The sequence below is a fragment of the Pteropus alecto genome, unplaced genomic scaffold (assembly GCF_000325575.1).
Source record: "Pteropus alecto unplaced genomic scaffold, ASM32557v1 scaffold160, whole genome shotgun sequence".
In the NCBI taxonomy this organism is placed as follows: domain Eukaryota; kingdom Metazoa; phylum Chordata; class Mammalia; order Chiroptera; family Pteropodidae; genus Pteropus; species Pteropus alecto.
The window spans coordinates 1705965-1724874 of record NW_006429864.1 but is presented as its reverse complement, the minus strand read 5'-3'; the positions used below and the strand labels follow the sequence as shown (position 1 = coordinate 1724874).

At 51.6% G+C, this 18910-nt stretch overlaps 2 protein-coding genes across 2 annotated transcripts in view; both read right to left on the bottom strand.

The window, feature by feature from the left end:
* Nucleotides 1-8794, bottom strand: part of CRTC1 (CREB regulated transcription coactivator 1) — a 54609-nt gene extending 45815 nt beyond the window's left edge. The window contains exon 1 of the mRNA XM_025044039.1: nt 8633-8794. Within this exon, the coding sequence (XP_024899807.1) occupies nt 8633-8758 (126 nt within the window). The 5' untranslated portion in view covers nt 8759-8794. The remainder of the gene's footprint in view (nt 1-8632) is intronic.
* A 5690-nt stretch (nt 8795-14484) lies between these two features.
* KLHL26 (kelch like family member 26) overlaps nt 14485-18910 on the bottom strand; it is a 28362-nt gene continuing 23936 nt past the window's right edge. Inside the window, 2 exon segments of the mRNA XM_006904322.3 lie at nt 14485-18905; nt 18907-18910. The exon segment at nt 18907-18910 is cut by the window's right edge and continues 918 nt beyond it. Coding sequence (XP_006904384.2) covers nt 18243-18905; nt 18907-18910 — 667 coding nt within the window. The 3' untranslated portion in view covers nt 14485-18242.

The following is an 18910-nucleotide window of genomic DNA, read 5'->3' as shown; positions in this document are numbered from 1 at the left end:
AGCCTGCTCAGTGTCCAAGTACACCCTGTGTACCTGCCGTATACCTGCTGGATGCTTGCTGACTATACATTCTGTGCCTGCTGTGTATTAACCAAGTGCCTGCTATGTACCTGCTAAATACACATGTGCCCACTGAGCATCTGCTAAGCACCTGTTGAATGCCTGCCATATGCCCACCCAGTGTCCACTGAGCACCACCTGTCATGTGTTTGCAGTGCCCTCCTGAATCTCAGCAGTGAATATCTGCATGCGGGGCCTCATTTTGGATGCATTACATGGGTTATCTCATCTAAGCGTCACTATAGTCCAAAGAGGCGGAGAACACTGTGACTTCCACTTCACAGAGAGGGAGTGGAATCCAGAGGGGACATCCAGGCTGAAATTCACCTAGGAAGGAGCAAGGAGCAGCCTGAAGCATGGCCCCACTGGGCACTAGGTGCTTTGGAATCCTCCATGCCCATCTGAGCACCCTGAAGAGGCTGTGGCCCCGACCACGCTTCGTTTCCATTTGGCAAATATTAAATATTGACTCTCTCCATGTCCTTGGACTATGAGGCATACAGTGGTTTCCTTGTTTGTGCACCTGGACCCCCATCCAGCCAGTGGCACCATAGTCACGGCCCTACTAGGGTAGAGTACCCACGTGCGCCCTGGGGCCCCACTGGATATGGTGGTAGGAGGGAAGGAAGAGGAAGTCAGAAACACCTTGGCCAGAAATAGAGGGCTGTTCCACTCTACGAACTCCAAGATGAGGTGAGACTCTCCCGCCGCTGCCCCTTCTTCTCTGGTTCCCTCATCACAGCCAGGGAGGCCTCACCTTGCCCTCTTTCCTCTCACTCTCTCAATAAACCCTGTCTTTATTATCTCTTAAATGCCCCAAATCAGCCCTCTCCATCATCGTGTGCCACCCCAAGCTGCTGTGCCCACTCCCTACACCTGGCTGCGTGCATGCACGGGACAGACATGATGAACCTCTGGTTTGCAAAACACCAGGGACAAGCTCCAAGGTCCCTGACAGATGGCTATAAACCAAAGCTCAGCATACATCAGGGTCCTCCATGGCTATGTTAAATGCAGGCCCCGTGGTCAGATACAGGTTCAAACCCAGCACTTCTGCACACAGTGAACCATGGGACCTCCCACGCCTCACTTTCTCATCTGGGCAACAGTGGGGAAGCAAAAGGCTCTTCCTCTGAGTCACTGCAACAATTCACTAGGTATGTGCACATAGACTCCAGCACCTCTGGTCACTCATGTACCCATCCCGCTGGAACCCTCTGTGGCTCCACATCACCTACCCACAGGGCCTGGCCCAGGGCCCTCCACCACTCGCCCACTTCCCTCCCAGCGCTCTGCCCATGCGGCCTATGCTCCTTGGGCCATTTCCTCTGAGCACAGGGTTCTGGCAGCCTGGAAGGCTCTGCCCCACCCTGACCAGCTGGCAAACTCCCAGAGCAGCATGGACAGGAGAATGCATACAGACAACGGGTTAGTCCAGCCTAGGTCCAACCCCAGCTCTCCCACCTCTAATGCAATGCTCTCCAAGCCTCGGTCTCCTCCTCTGTAAACAGGGAGGATGCCATCGGCTATGGGGGGTATTGTCACGTATGTCATGGATTTGGGGCTTCCACCCACCTTTCTGTACCTGTATAACCCCAGCACATCAAGGGGTGCACAACAGGGTACCTGGGATTGGCTCATTCTCTGGGGTGGGGCCATCCTGGGCCATGCAGAGTGTTAAGCAGCATCCCCAGTCACCATCCCCATCCTCCAAGTCATGACAACCAAAAATGTCCCCAGATGTTGCTAAGTGCCCTCCAAGGCATAATCAGCTGGGGAGCATCTTCACCACCCACTTGTGATGCTCCCCCAGGACTGCACTCACCAATACCCCCAACAGCTTTCCACAATGCCTTGGACAGCCCAGCAGCAAAACCTAATTAACTCAACTAGGACCAGAACACCCACTGCATGGACAAGAGTCACCTGGCACTGTGTCCCCAGCCAGCCTTGAAGATAGTGACAGTGAACACCCTCTCTGGCTGTACAGACCAACAATGATCACTGTGCCACCAAAGGCCAGTCTGCTCACCCCGACTGAGGCTGACCCTCTCCCATCATCCTGGTGATGCCAGCGCCCATGCCTCCCAGCAAGGCCTACATGGCAGGGTTCTCAGACCCCCACTCAGAATTCAGGCTCCCTCTGGACCTGCAGAAGCAGACTCTTGGGGGAGCCCACAGTCTGCATCCTTTGGCTACCAGGTAGTTTAGAGACCCCCAACAGTGGAGGAACCAACTTCTACCATCCTCCCTGCAAATCGTCCACTCTTCTCCTGATCTGCCTTATTGCTCTAGGTCAGCAGGTCTCAAACTGCAGGTGAGACCCATTGGCCTAAAGTGGCAAACTCTTTCTGTAAAGAGCCAGATGGTAAATATTTTTGCCACTCCAGGTCACAAGGTCTCTGCCATGACTCAACTATGCCATAAACCAAGCGTACGAGAATGGGTGTGGCTGTGTTCTAATAAAACTTTATTTAAAAGAACAGGCCCAAGTAGCCCCAGCAGGCTCTAAGAGCAACAGAAGATTCTACTTTGTGCTTTTAATTCCTTGTTTTGGACACATCCTGTGTGTGCTCATCCTAGTGTGAATATCAACTCTGCCACTTCCCAGCAAGGCTGCTGCTCTGCGCCTCAGTTTCCCCATTTACATGGGGTGAGGCGGGGGAAAACGACACCTCCTTCCGAGGGGAGTGAGCAACAAGAATGGAGGTTGAGTGAAAGCCAGATGACACTGGGCAGGGAGCAGGAACCGAGAGTGCAGAGGGCAAACTTTACCCTCCAACCTAGGATTACAACCCTAAACCCTTACCCTGTACCGCCACTATACTCTGTCATGCTCTCAGTCAGTTCCTGATGGGCCCTGAGGCTCTGGCTCCTGCTGTTGTCCCTCTGGCTTGTTCACCATCACCACTGGGCCTAGTGCGAAGTGAGGCCCTAGTTCCTAGCAGTGGCTGAGTGAAAGGTCTACTCTAGGCCTCAACAGGCAACACTGCACGACCTGTGAGCCGGCTAGAGGAGGACAGACATGCACACCTACAGATGGCCCCCAGGCCCACCGTCTTGAGGTGGTTTCCACAAGGTACCTAAACTCTGCAGGCCCTGCCTCAGCTTGTGTCTTGGGGTTGCCATCACAGATGACTACCAAAAAGAAAGGGGGTTATAAAACAGGAATTTATTCTCTCACAGCTCTGGAAACCAAATGTCCAAAATCCAGGTGTCGGCAGGATCACGTGCCCTCTGGAGGCTCTAGGGGAGGAGGATTTTTTCTTGTCTCTTCTAGCTTCTGGGGCTCTGGGCATCCTTGACTCATGGCTGCATCACCTTAATTTTTGCCACCGTTGTTATATGGCCTTTTCCCTAGGTGTCTGTGTCCTCTCTTCTTTTCATAAGGTCGCCAGTCATTGGATTTAGGACCACCCTAAATCCAATATGATCACGTCTCAAGATCTTTCCCCTAATTACATCTGCAGAGATCTCTTCCAAATAAGGTCACAGTCACAGGTTCTGGGAGGTCAGGACATGGGCAAATCCTTTTAGGGGTCAGGATGTGTAGCTCACAACCAGGAGAGCACTGAGGCTGCTGGGGCTTTCTGGGGGCAGGGGATGGCTCCCCATACTCTCAGCAGAGCAGCTCAAGGAGTACTGTGTGCGTGTGTGTGTGGAGGCTACAGATGGCACCAGACACTTGGAGCAGCTGGCAAAGAGGCAGACGGTGCCAAAGCCAGGACCAGGGCCAGGACCCGGGGGCGGCCTCCATGCTCAGCTCACCCGAGCTACCACTGCGCTTTCCTCCAGCCTGTGCACAGCCACCCCCATTACAAGGCAAGGCCAGAAGAATACCCCTCTTCCTTCAGTGCAGCCAGAGCTGCAGCCAGGCAGGGCCATGTGGACTGCTTTGTGTGTGGGCTTTTTCTGGCTCTTGGGCTGCTCCCTGGGATGCTCGGGGATCAGTCACACACAGAGCCTCCTGTGTCCTGAGCCCCTGGCAAGCAGGCAACACACCCCACATGCAATCTACACGAACACTCCAGGGGCTCCGCTGCCGAAATATCACCAAAATCTACCGATCCTGCTCAAGCCACCGCCCCCTACTCCCTATCCTGGACACTGCAGTAGCCTCTCATTGTCTGCCACCTTCCCCTCACCCCTTTGCCCATTCAGCTCACGGCCATCTTTGTAAGACAAAAAGCATCCTCAAATGGTTGAACAGAGAGTTACCATGTAACCCAGCAACTCCACTCCTCAGTGTACACACAAGGGAGAGAAAGACCTGCATCCGCATAGGCACTTGAACATGAATGTCCATGGCAGCACTATTTACAACAGCCAAAAGGTAAAAACAACACACATGTCCACAGACTGACAAAGGATAAACAAAATGTGATCCATCCACACAATGGAATATTACTCAGCCATAAAAAGGAGTGAAGCACTGACACATGCTACAACATGGATGAACCTCAAAAACATCATGCCAAGTAAAAGAAGCCAGACACAAAAGCCCACATGGCGTATGATTCAACTGATACGAAATATCCAGAACAGGCAAATCCATAGAAAGAGAAAGCATATCAGAGGTTGTCAGGGGCTGGGGGAGGGGAAATGGGAGTGTGTGCTAATGTGGACATGGTTTCCTTTTGGGGTGACAGAAATGTTCTAGAACTAGACAGAGATGAAAGCTGTATAATATGGTGAATGTGCTAAAGACTAATGAATGGTACACTTTAAATGGGTGGGTTGTATATATTGAGAATTATATCTCAATAAAGCTGTTACAAAAACAAACAATGGCTCAGGCTTCTCACCATCACACGTCAGGCAGGGCCCCACCCTCAGGTGGAATCTAGGGCTCCCCAAGCCACTCCAGCTTCACCTATTCTCTCCCTCTCTCAACAAGCCAGCCTCGATGTCCTCCAACCTGTCCTCTACTTTGCAAAGCTCTCCCCACCCTGGGACTCTGCATCTGCCTGTCCCATACCTGGGGTGCTCTTGCCTAGCGTGGGGGACTCTGTCTCACTGTCCAGGTGTCAATCTCCCCCCATCTAGGTCACATCACCCTGCTTCTCTCCAAGATTCTCTGCTTCATTCATTTTCAGTGATTCTCTCCTGTCCCTCCTAAAACCATGCCTGAAAATATGGCCCTCCTACCCTCTGTATGCTGCTGGGTCTCCAACACCCAACATAGTCTCTGGGACATGCTAGGCAATCAAAAATGTCATTGTGTGAAGTGAACAAGCTACCCCAACTTTATAGGTCAGGATTCTGAGGCTTAGAGAAGTTAAGAAACCTTCCCAAAGTCACAAGGAAGAACACCAAAACCCCTCCCTGCATATCATACTATCCAAGTCTGAGGATGAGAAAGGAATACTCATATACCCACCCCTCCACCTGAAAGCTGTCTCCCCAACATCACACCCTGTCTCCCCCAACCTGACTGTCGTGTCCCTATTCCCCAAGGAGGCGACAGTGTGGATTTGCTCACCTACTGACTACCTTTTCACATGGGAAGGCACTTAGGGCATGTCCACCACGAGAACTGTGTGTGGACACACGGAAGCATGAGTAATCCAACTTGCTCCAGCTGTAGGCAAGCTGTCTTACAGAATTCACGGGAAAGAAGCAGCCTGTTCAAAGGTGTAGGCAAAACCCTGGTGTCTACTGCAGCAGGAGGTAGCGCAGGAAGCCTGCAGCCACAGAGGGAGGGCAAGAGGGGAGCCTGCATCACGTGGGTTCATTCACCTGCACCAGGCAATGCAGATGTGCCACTTGCCATGGGCAACAGCCAAATGGGCTGGGAACAAGCTTGTCCATCCTGGTCCCAGGTGCAGGAAAAGCCACCAGCCTACCCAGGTGGCACAGCCATGAGGGTAAGGGCAGAGCTTTGAACTCTATCTGCCCAAGTGCAAAGGCTGCACTCCTCGCCTTTTAGCATTCCTTCCAAACTGAAGGTTTCAAGGGCCTCGGCACTGATGACATCTGGGGCCAGATCAATCTCTGCAGTGGGGGCCTACAATGCCTTATGGGATGGTAAGAAACATCTCTGTTCTCCACACACCATTTGCCAGTAGCACCTCCTTCCCCAGTTGAGATGACCAAAATGGCTCTAGTAATTGCCATATGCCTGCTAGGGGGCAGAATTGCCCCCAGCAGAGAACACTGCTCTGTCTCTCTAAAATCCAGTGTAAGCTTACCTCTGCTTGGGGCCCATTACCACCCTACCCCCCAATTCCTAAAGTAAAGGAAGGCAACAGAGGGAGGAAGGAAATGGGAAATCTCTAGGCCAAGAGAATTGCTGAGTCTTAAAATTCTTTTCTAAATCCATCAATAGATGAATGGATAAACAAAATATGGTCCATCTATACAATGGAATATTATTCAGCCATAAAAAGGAATCAAGTTTTCTGATCCATGCTACAACATAAATGAACCTTGAAAACACCATGCCGAGTGAAAGAAGCCCGTCACAAAAGACCACATAGTGTATAATCCCATTTACATGAAATGTCCAGAACAGGTAAATCCGCAGGGACAGAAAGCAGACTTATGGTTGCCAGGAGCTGGGGGAGGGAAGAATGGGGACTGACTGCTCATCAGTACCAGGTTTCTTTTGAGGGTGATGAAAATGTTCTGGAATTAGACAGTGGTGATGGTTGCACAACTCTGTAAATACACTGAAAACCACTGAACTGTATACTTTAAATGAGTGAATTATATGGCACATGAACTATATCTCAATAAAGCTGTTATTTTAGAGAAATCTTCGACAACAGTATTCCATTTCCAACCCCAAGGCAGAAACAGGACCTCCAATCATGAAGACAGCCATGACTTGCGCAACCCGCTTCTTCCTGCCGCACTACATACATTTAACAAGTACTGTGTGCTAGCACATGCAACGTGCTAGAGACAAGATGACATGGATACGCCTATCCTCAGGAGCCCTAACTTATGGGGAACACTCCAGTTGCGCACTTTCATTCATGTATCTATTCACCAACCATCTCTTCCTCTACATCTTGAGCGAGAATGGGAGCTGCTGGAACAGGAACAGGCAACACCTGGCTGACAGTGAGCACCAGACCAATATGTGCAAATGAATGCATGGAAATGAAGACACACATTCTAGTCTACAAGGTCACAATCTTATGGAGAAATGACTAATTAGAAGATAATGTGACCCAAAAATGCCACCTGAGGAATCAGATTGAAGCTGGAGTCACAGAGGTAGGTCTGCCTGGTATGATCAGATCAGTGGCCAAATCCAGAAACCAGCAATGTGGGTGTCAAACCCTCTCTTAGGCCTCAAGGTGCAGGTCGGGGGTCCCACTGCTCTGCAGGAACACAGCGGACCTTACTGACACCTATGCAAAGCACACTTGCATCCTTACCCATGAGGAAGGGCTTGCTAGACACACTTCACAAAGGAGGACACAAGGCCCAAGGAGCTCAGTACCTCGCCAGGCCACTGACCCCAGCCCCAACCAAGTTCTGCTCCAGGACCACAGCAGCTTCCCAGGCTAGGTTAGCAGGTAACCAGGCCTGCCTCTGCATGCCAAACGCCACCTGAGGAAACCTGTCCCTCCACCCTGTTCCTGAGAGACCAGGGGCCATATGTGGGCAGCTGTCCCTTGTCCCAGTGGGAGGAACATCACCTGATCCCCACCATATGGGATGCATGGGGAAGGGGCAGCTATCTTCACTCTGAGATCCAGGACTGACCACATCTGCCTTTCTGACCCAGCTCAGGCCTCCACAGGTGTCCAAAAGGGTAAGATACCTATTCCACCTCAGGTGCACAAGTGGGGGCAATGTGTCCTTCCCCCCGACGCCCAGAGAGTGAAGGCACAGGCACCAATGATGCAGAGATACCTGTCCCTTCGAGTAGCAACGAAGCGGGGGCAACTGTCCCTTCAAGTAGCAATGATATGGGAGCACCGAACCCCCATCCCCAGATACCACTGATGCTTCCAAGCAGCACCCAGTTCATACACCTTGTGTCATCATGACACCCCTAGGTAGCAGTGATATAGGGGCACCTGTCCCCTTCAGGTAGCAATGATGTAAAAACACCTGTCCTCCGTTAGGTTACAACGATGTAGTAGCATCTATTTCTTCCAGGCAGTGATGATATAGTGGCCCCTGTCCCCCAGGTAACAGTGATGTGGGGGCACCTATACACTTTTTCAGGTACCGATGATATGGGGGCACTCATCCTATCTCAGGTAGCAATGATGTAGAGACACCTGTCTCCCGTTAGGTAACAATGATGTAGTGGCACCTGTTCCCTCTAGGTAGTAATAACGTAGAGGCCCCTGCCCCTCCAGGTAGCAATGATGCGGGGGAACCTGTCCCTCTCAGGTATTGATGATGTTGGGCACCTGTCCCGCCCACGACGCCTGGGGCGTGGGGACACCTGTCCCCTCAGGCCAAGCCAAGCCCCGCCCCTGCCACGCGCCCCGCCCCCGCCGCGCGCCCCCAACCCGTGCACGCGCTGGACACGCGCCTCCTCCTTCTCCTCCTCCTCCTCCTCCTCCCTCCCGGCCCTGAGGGGTCGGCGCGGCAGCCCCCTCACCCGCGCGGCCCGCGTCAGGCTCAGGTCCTTCATGACCTCCTCGAAGGCCGCCGTCTCCTCCGCTTGCTTCTGGTTGTGCAGCGCGATCTTCTCGCTGAATTTCCGCGGATTGTTCGAAGTCGCCATCTTCTCGCCGCCGCCTCCTCCTCCTCCTCCACCCACCTCCTCGCGTGTGGCACGTGTGGGCGCGCACGTTCTTGCCGCATGTCAAACCCGCACCTGTGGGCGGAGAGCCCCGGCTGCCGCGGCTGAATCAAGAGAGCAAGTCTCACTACCCACTCAGCGACGGCGCGTGCGCGCGCCTGGCCGGCCTTATCGGGGCCTGCAAAAGAAGCCGGAGGGGCAGACTAGGAATTCCAGCGCCGGCGCAGTGAGCGGACTCCTGGCCCGCTGGACAGCGGCCGCCTGGCTATTGGGCAAGCCCTACTGACAGGTCGGAGTGCTGAATCCCAAGAGGGAGACAGCCGGACCAACACCTTCTAATTGACAAAGATGGGGCCAGCACACCACAAGGAGGAAGCACCCTAAAGCTGAGCGTGAGCTCGGGCCAGTTCAGCTTTGAGACCAATCCAGGACGTTGCTAATTCGTGCATTCATTCAGAGTATTTACGGAGCGCCTATATGTGCCAGGCAGACGTGGTCTCTGCCCTCATGGGGTGCACAGTCGTGGAGGGATCAGTTAAAACCTACCAACAAATCACCCAAGAACGTTTCAGATGGAGATAAACGTGATGTGAAAAGTAATTGAGTGATGGGAGGGGGTTGGGGATTGGGTGAAAAGGGTGAAAGGGATTAAATACAAATTGCCAGTTATAAAAATAGTCACGGGATGTAAAGTACAGGTATATATAGTCAATAATATTGTAATAACTGTATAGTAACAGATGAGTACCAGGCTTACCAGGATGATCACTTAATAAGGTATGTAAATGTCTAATCACTATGTTGTACACCTGAATCTAATATAATATTGTATGTCAACTGTAATTAGAAAATAAATTAAAAATTATAAAGAATTTGGTGATGGGCTGGCAGCAGAGTGATATTAGGGAGAGAGCCTCCCACTGCCACCACTGTCAAGGAAGGAGAAGCGTCTGAGCTGAGACTTGACCCTTGTGAGCAGGTCCCAGTCTCAAACCTGGGCATCGTCCTTAATACCTTCTTTTCCCCTATCACCTCATATTGTACCAGTTCCTATTCTCTGGATCCTCAAGCCCAAAGAACCAGAACTACAGAACTTCAGCCTCCTCTCTGCAAATTTTTTGAATCCAGTCTTGCTTAAGGATCCCAGCTTTTGCCATGGGGTGCTAAAGGAAAGGTCCAGAAATCCCACCCAGACTCAGCAGTGAATGTGATAGTTGAGTCTCCCAGATGAGAGTAGTGGCCCAGGGAAGCAAGAGGGGTTCTGACACCCAGATGTCCCTCCCCAAACAGAGGGGCCCCAACCACCAATATCAAAGTTATATTTAGGACAACCCAAGGATTCTAGGACATGGGCAGGGAGAAGTCAGGAGAGGTAGCCAAGGGGATGTGGGGCAGCTGTAGTTGTACAAAGAGCACACTCTTTACTAGGGCCAGAGATAGCTGGAGGTGAGGGATGCCAGTGGAGATCATAGGGGATACAACATTTTCCAAATACACTTTTAGTCACACTTCCCAACAGTTTAATGAAATGTCCATATTAAATATATATACATACTTAGATTTTAATTTGGAATATCCTGGGCACTGTCACTGCTCCATTTATCATTCTTGTTCATATAGTTTTGACAACGTTCATGAACTTTAATGTTTTTGCCTAACAAGCATCTGCCCCACTTTTGGCTATCAACAACCAACTGCCCTTTAGGGAACACTCATTCTGACTTTCAGTCCATGAAATGTGCATGCAGCTGGGCTCACCACTCTCTCCCCACAAACACTTCTTCTTAAGTTGGAAGTCTTAGCCAATCAGAGCTCATTGCTATGACCATCATAATTGGTTCAGGATAGGCGTGTGGCCCAATTTACCCAATGAGATGCAATTCTAGAATTTTTGCTTGAATGAGAAAGAGGAGCATGCTTTTTGCTTGGGCAGCTGATTTGAAGGATAACAAGCCTACAGTGCCAGAGGTCACCACTTGAAGAGAGATGGCCTGAGCGAGTGAGTGAACCCACAAAGAGGAAAACACAGCCAAAGGTAGAGAGAGACACTGTCTGAATTCCTGGATCCAGCCTTGCCTAAAGATAGACACCTCTGCCTTTTCAGTTATATGAGCCAATAATTTGTTCTCTTTTTTGCTGAAGTCTAGTTTGAATCCATTTTCTGTCCCTGGCACTAACTGAGACCACAGCTTCTGGGTTTCAGAGCTGGCATTCTACAGAAGTGGCTTCTCATTCCTACCACCATCCTGTGAGACTGGAGAGAAAGAGACAGAGAGCACGGATGACAGCTGCCCCAGCAAGTTAAGCACCAGTTCCAGGACTAGAGCTCAGGGCTGACAACAGAGCTCAGCTTCCTTCTTTACACTGGGTTTTGTAAGGTTTAAATGAGGTTAACACGAGTCAAGTGCCTGGCTCATAAGTGCTCAAAAAATGCCAGTTACCCTGATCACTTCCATATGCATGCCTGCACTAACCTGGTTTCCAGGCACAGAAAGATAGAGGAGAAAAGATTTGGGAGGTAGCAGGGGTTATTCGGTCACGAAAAGGGGCCATGTCTGCAGGAAAGAGGTGAGGGACCAGTGCTTGCCCTACTCACCCCTATTCACCCTACACCCCAGCCGTAACTTGATCCATCCTAAACCCTGGTGATGAGTCAGAGGAAGCTGGAGCTTACTTATTGCACAATGGCAGGTCTGTGACCCAAGCCCTCCTCCTGCTCCACCGCCCCCCTGAGGGGGGTGAGGTTGAGGTGTCTGATGACCCGGGCAGAATCCAGCCCTGATGTTTTCACTTTCTTAGTTCATCAAAGAAAGCTGCTGCCACCCAGAGTGTCCAGGGCGGGATTTCTTGGAGCAGCCCATAGTCTGTAAACTGGGGTGGATCTCATGGTCCCCATGGCATTCAGGAAAAATTCACCCTCCTGGCGGCCAATAGGCCCTCGCCCCACTCCCTGGCCCCTCTCTCCAGCCACTCTAGCCTCCCTGCTTTTCCACCTCCAGTTCTTTGCACATGCTGTTGCCTCTGCCCAATTGCTCTCCCCCCAGATCCTTCCATGGCTGGCACCTTATCATTTTTCAGGCCTTTCCTCTGAGAGACCCTCTCTAAGGCCGTATCTGAAGCGTGCTGCTGTCTGTGTCCCACAACCCAGGAACATCCTACTCTCTGAAGGCAGCTGTTTCCAGGGTCCTCTTTGCTTCCCCACAGACTGAGCTGAGATTAAAAGCCAAGAATATGTTCACCCTTCCCAAACACTATAGTGCTAGAGTTCCCTGTGTGATGCAGAAAGGACACAAATATACACAATTCCCTACTCTTAAGGTTTGTTCTCTATCCTTTGAAGGCTCTGAGCACTTTAGGCTTCATTTTATACTTGTCTGCCCATTCTGTTTTCCTGATTCCCCAGAGGTAACACAAGACTAGGCACAGAGGGGAAATTAAGAAGTGTTTGTAAAATCATTTTCTCCTTGGGAAACTCCTATTCATTCCTCAAAACACACCTAGAAAGCCCATCTTAAGGAGAGCTGTATTCCTCACTCTATGCTCATCTAACCCTGGGTCCTTCACCAGCCAGTCCATATCCGAAAGGACTAAGAACTTCCAATTGTTGATTAGCTTCTCTTTAGTTACAAAGCACATCCAAGTAAAAGCTATGAGGTGAGTCCTTATAAGCCACTTCCTACTGCCTCTAGTATTTAGTTTTATCTCCTCGGCTCCATAGATCTGCCTACTTTCATTTGTTCCTTGCCAGCTTCCTCAGCATCATCTCCCACCCTTCCCTTTCGTACGTTCTCCACTCCAGCTTTGCTGTATCCTGCCTCAGGGCCTTTGAACACATTGTTTCCCTGCCTAGACTGCCTTTTCCCCTGTATCCAGACCATAGCACTCCTCAACATAAAGCCTCTAAATACAAGCTAAATTAAAACCTAAACTGCTGAGTGTTTCTGCATGGCCTAGCCCTCAGTGATTCTCCAGCTGTGTGACAATGGGAAAATGACTTCACCTCTCTGAGCCTCACTGTTTTCCCATGTTAAATGTGGACAGCGTTGCTCCTCATAGCAGGCTCTTAGGAAGATTAAATAGATAATACATGTAAAGCACTTAGCTCAGTGCCTGTTTCCTCGCCAGCACTTGATAGCAGGGAAGCAAAACCTACTTTGAGATGTGAGTTTTCATGTTTTGCTTTTCTGTACTGCCTTATACGGAATCAGTTAATCTGGGGTACCCACATCACGTGGAGGTGAATTAGGGTCATCGGAGTGGGGAGGCAAAGAGCAAAACCATCTAGGGCTCATCTTTGACTTCCAAACCAGGCCCTCATCAGACAGTTTTGAAAGACAAAGCCAGAGTTATGTTTGATTATGACAAAAAGGGGAGAACCTGGTGGAAGCCAGAAATGCCAGATGCAGAGCTTCCTCCTCACAGTTGAATGGGAAGGGGTTAGATGACGACTCAGGTCCCTGGACCCCCCACCCTGGGCTGAGTGTGGGGTGGAAGGTGAGACAGGGTGAGACTGCCAAGGAGAGTGGCAAGAGGCTGAAGCTGAGGGAGCAGGGACACAGGAGGATAGCTCTAGGGGACGGCAGGACAGGGGCAGAGCCAACAGTTCAGTTCCTCCCCACAACCACCATGCAAAGGGGACATCAAGTGACACCACAATGCCAAGATCTGGCTAAGCTGTAGCTGAACACCCCTATGTAGACCCCCATTCCACTGTCCAAAAGCCGAGGACACTTAAGAGTCCTGACCTACATGACAAAAAAGGATTACTGACCTCTAGGGGGCAGTGGCTGTAGGCAAGATATAGCAGGCTTTTTTTTTTTTTTTTTGGATGGCCCAGCATCTGAGTCCCCATCCAAGTCTGGGGAGTCCTCACCATAAGAAATCATCCCCCCACTGACAACAGAAGCCCCAAAGCCAACAATGTGATGGATCAAAGTATGGACCTCAGTTCCCCATCTGTTCCTGTGCATCCTTCGCTAAGGTGCTGTGCATCCTTCCTTTGTAAGGAGGAAGATATTCCCCAGCCCTAATTTGGGGCTTGGCCATGTCACTTGCTTTGGCCAAAGGCAAACGGGCAAAAATGACAGCATACAAGTTCTGAATATGGATCTTAGGAGGCCTCACGTGACTCCACTTGTCTGGCACCATTGTGGAAGGAGAGCATTATGTTGGCTGGCTGCTGGTCTGAGAATGCTGCTGGTCCCAACCCATTCTTGCACCTGAAAGCATAGCTACTCAGCTGAGGGCAGCATAGAACAGGCACCCCCAACTGAGTCACAGATACATGAGAAACACCCATTTATTTTTGCATGCTGTTGAGACTTGGGTTGTTCGATACATGGTGGCAGCAGCTGATTAGCACACTGAGGTACTCACTTTCCCAGGTATACAGGCAGCTAAGGCACTGGCACAGAACATGGGCTGGACCAATAGGAAGTTTCCACTTGGGAACAAGTGATACAAAGAAATAGCATTGCGACAGGAGCATTCATTTCTATGGGTGGTTATGGCTGAGTGCCAAGGGCCAATGGCAGTGTCAGTTGAAGTATCTGTATTTTGTGGTGGTGGCAGAAGCATTCTCACCAGTCAGTCCCTTGGAATAATTTCAGCTGATCACACTGGCAGCCTTGCTACCCTGATTCCTATTTTCCAGCCTTCCTGACACTTTTATGAGCAACCCAACAGCCCTCTAATGCACGTTTATGCTATTTAAGTCAGCCAGAGTCAGTTTATTGTTTGCAAATAAAAACCCTAATTTACATAAGATGAGGAAACCCCAGCATGTTACATTTATATTATAATTTTGTAACTGGGTTACAAGTATCAGAATTGCTGACCACTAGTATCTTAAGACAGTATTTTAAGCAGAACCGACATTGTGATTTCTCATAAAAAGGAGTATGGAGGTCAGAGGTTCCCAGGTGGGACTGGTGGCCTCATGATTTCAGGGTCTGAGAGGCAGCATCTCTGTGCCTCTCTTAACTTGCTCCTCATGGCCACAAGATGGCTGCAGAAGCTCCTGGCATTGTGTTCTCCAGGGAAGCAATAAGGAAGGAATGGGGCAATAAGGCCTCTCCCATGTCCAGAAACCCCCACCCCAGACCTTCCTGGCCAGAGCTGGGAAATTTGCCCAGATCAAAAACAACCCCTACAAAAGGCACTGCCAAGAAAGGCTGAGCCAAATGCTAAATTACCCCCAACCCAAGGCAGGGCTCACTGCTGCTGGCGCCAAATCAGGGCTCTGTGGGTGAGAAGGGAGAAACGGCTCCTGGGATGGCAACAGCTGGGTCAGCCACAAGAACTAAGCTGGGGCCTTGTTGGGGAGGAGGAGAGCATGGATTTGAGGACCTCTTGCCCTTGGGTCTGCAGGCATTTGGTGCCCACAGATGCCAGAGTGGATAAGTCTCTGCTCCCACCTTTCCACCCAGAACTTCACATTTGTGCAACAAACATTCAGCTGTAACTCCTGGGACACACGACCAGGTGCCCCTAATAAAACCCGTGCGTGGAGGCTCCGCCATGAGAAGTGAAGTCTCCCGGGCCTGTGAGAACAGAGGAGCTGGAGCTGCATTCCGGACACAAAGCCAGGGGCGGGTTTCCAAGCTGGCCAGGTCCGGGGCAGATTCCCACCTCACATGGTTCCCCCGAGGCCCCCTTGGCCTTCGATTGCTGCGAGGCCCCAGAAGTCACACTTGGCCTCCCTCTCACGGGCCTGCATCCCAGCGTCCCAGGAGACGGCGTTTTCCCACAGCCTAGGCCCAGGTGCAGAGGGAGGCTCCCGCAGCCGCATCCAGGGCCTCGGTGGGGAAGCAGGCCATCTGGAAGGAGACGGGCTTTCCCCAAGCTCAGTCCCCATTCAGTGGATGGCCATTCGAGGCCTGAGCTGCCCTCAGTGAAAGATGAAAGGAGGTGACAAGGTGATGGGCTGTAGACCCCTTCAGTATGCCACGCAGAAAGGGACAGGCTGGTCCAGGGGCGTGTGCACGAGCATGTGTTCAATTGTATATGAGCAAGCACATGTATGCAGGTGTGCCTGAGCATGAGCATGTGTGTATGTGTGTGCAAGCCTGTGTGTGTGTGCACGCATGTTCCGCCTTTCTCTGAAGGACACAAATGTTCACAAAGTGAAGATTCAAGCCAGTTTCTGCTAAATTAAAAACAGCTTTTTCGTGTTTAAAGTTTACAATACGAAAAATAATTTTCCTTTCTTCCGGGGGGGGAGGATGGAGAAGGAGGGGCAGGGGGGCCCCCGAGAACATTCCATGAACCAGCTCAAACGGTTACGCACAATTGACTGGTTAGATACTGCAGCGCCCCCTCCACCCTGCGCCAGCACCCCTGCCAGCTCATTGGGGACAAGATGTTCTGAGGTGTGAGCTGATCTGGTGGGACTTGCAGCTGGCAAAGGCTTCTTACTGCCCCCCTGAAGGGGCCGTGCCTCCAGTGGGGAAGGGTTCTCTTGGGGGAGCTCAGGTTAGGGAGGTGAGAAGGGACTGGAATGTTCTCGTAAGTCCCCAAGGGCTGCTGCTTTCCTTTCGATGCCCCTAGTTCCTTCCTGAGTCTCAACTAGGTTCCTATTTCAGCACCCCCCTAACCTGGCCTCACCTTAGGGGCCCCATGGCTGCTGCACGGAAGCGCCAGGCCTGTACTATGTTTTGAGGGTGACCTGGAAGTCTCCCCTCTCAGAAAGCTATCCATGAACAGGAGGTATTTTCCGACAATGTGCAGCCTGGTTCATAGTGAGGCTGCCACGAAAGCAGGGCCTGGGGGCAACTCTCAGAGCTCTTGGGTCCCTATGGAAGCACGATGACTTCATGCTTCCTTTAGACCTATTCTGCATCTCCCTCATTGCAGCCTCTGGAGAGATAGACTCCCCAGGCACTTGATCTCAACACCCTGGGATGAAGCAGATGGAGACAGAACCAGCTGGGGCTGAGGGTTGGCTGGTGGCAAAGGGTCTGGGCCACCAGGCACATAGAAGAGCCTGGAGAGTCTCACCGAAGGCCGCCTGGCCAGGCCGGGTTTGCCCTCTGTTTTCCCAGCGCCCAGTAGAAGTCCCAGCAGCACTTCCCACTGCCCCCATGCCACTGAGCTAAAGATCAGCTCCACTTCCAGCTCCCCTGCAAGGATGGAAAAAGGTGAGGAGGGAGAGGGTCCCCCAATGCACAGAGGACATGAGGTATCTGTGACCCAGCAGGCCCCACAAGCTCGGTGCTGGGCCCGCTCCATCTTTTCACCATAACATTTTTATTAAATACAAGGAAAATATTAGGAGACAACGTCTGCTAAAGTATAAGGTTAATTCTTTACATGGCAAGTAGGTCATAGAGACACAACATCAATCATCTGTTAGCAGCAGAAGAGACACTTTAAGTTGCCCCAAGGGTACAAATCCCATTTATAAGACAGGAGTGCTGGCTTCTTAAAAACAAAAAAAAGAAAAGAAAAGAAAAATGAAACCAAAATTTAAAAAGTTTAGAGTTTTAGATACCAAAACAAGTGTGTGTGGCCAGATATGCCACAAAGCCCTTGAAGAGAGAGGCTCCCACCCACCTGACTTCCCATACCAGTGGCCTGTAGTGGCATGTAGACCTGAACATGGGAGGACAAGGGAGGAGCAGAGGGCTAGAGAAAGGATAAGAAATAAAATCCCTGGACAGACCTGTGGAATGCAAATGCACTGGGATTCTAAAACAGCGTCCCCTTTTATTCGTGGGACATCTCAGCCCAGTTCTCCTTAGGGCCCCATGCATGGCCCAGTGCCTAGCAGAAGGCCTGATGTCCATAAGGACTGTCACTGAAGCTGGCTGCAGTGTTTCCTCTTGAAACTAGATAAGTGAACGCCCTGAGGTGCCTGGATGGAGGACAGGAACAGGGATGAGTGCTGGACCCTCGTCCATGGCCCTCCTCCCACCCAGCAACTCGAGCTTATTGGAGAGACAGAACCATCCACTGGTCGTCACCCTGAGCCAGGTGCTTCCAAGCCTTTCCTGTCTGGGGGGTCTGAATGTGACAGAGGTTAAGGGTGCATTTATTTTAAAATACATACATGCAAGAAACTCAGGAGGGGGCAAATGGCATACCATGGATTTGAGATGACACAAATCAGCTTGAATCTGAACTTCCAAGACTGCTGGGCTGAGGGATGGGAAAGAAAGGGCAAATGACACCCCAAAGAGACCTCAATTCTCAACCATGAGCAAGAACCTAGCACAGGCAAGGAAACCACCTCAGGCTCAAGTTTTCTGCCACAACATGTCAGCCTACTTTCTGGCAGGCTCCCTGGGCAGGCATGGAGCCAAGATCTGCTTCACGAAGGAAGACGCCCGGGGAGGAGGCTTATCAACACAGCAGGCCTGTGTGGCCAGCCCATGGAAGTGGGGTCCATGGTTCTCCGTAGGACATATGCTCACCAAGCCCCTCACAGGAACAGTATGTGGCTAGGGCAGCTGGGGGGGCCTGGGAGCTACCTCCTGGTCCCCACCCGGGGCAACAGGACAGGGGCACAGGCAATGCCTGCAAAGGACTCAGGGAAGTGTAGGTCGCGCTCCCACTCATCCGTCTCAGTGTTGTATACCTGCACGATGCCCGTCACATTGTTGAGGCGCCAGTTGTAGCCCCCAACAACGTAGATCTTCCTGTCCAGCAGGCAGCAGCCAGCCTCTGACTGACCAGCCCGCATGGGGCTCACACTAGTCCACTGATCTGTCTCAGGCACATAGTACTCCACGGCCAGCACGTCGAAGCAGCGGTCCACATGGTCCATGCGGCCACCCAGGGCGTAGATACGGCCACCAGCACCCACCATGGCGTGCAGAACGCGGGGCTCACTCATGGGTGCCTTGAACTCCCACTGGTCTGCTGCAGGATCATAGCAGTGCAGTGCCTTCTTGTCCTCCACCGAGATACCATAGCCTCCTGAAATGTAGAGGCGGCCCCCAGCTGAGGCACCTGCATGGCCCCAGGTGCGGCGCTTCAGCGAGCAGGCATAGCCCCACTCGTTGCGCCGTGGGCAGTACCTCTCAACCGAGGCCAGGCTGCCGGCCCGGTTGCGGCCGCCTGTGGCATAGACCATGCCACACAGCACATTCAGCTGGAACTGGATGCGGCTCTCCTGCATGGCCTGCGCGCAGC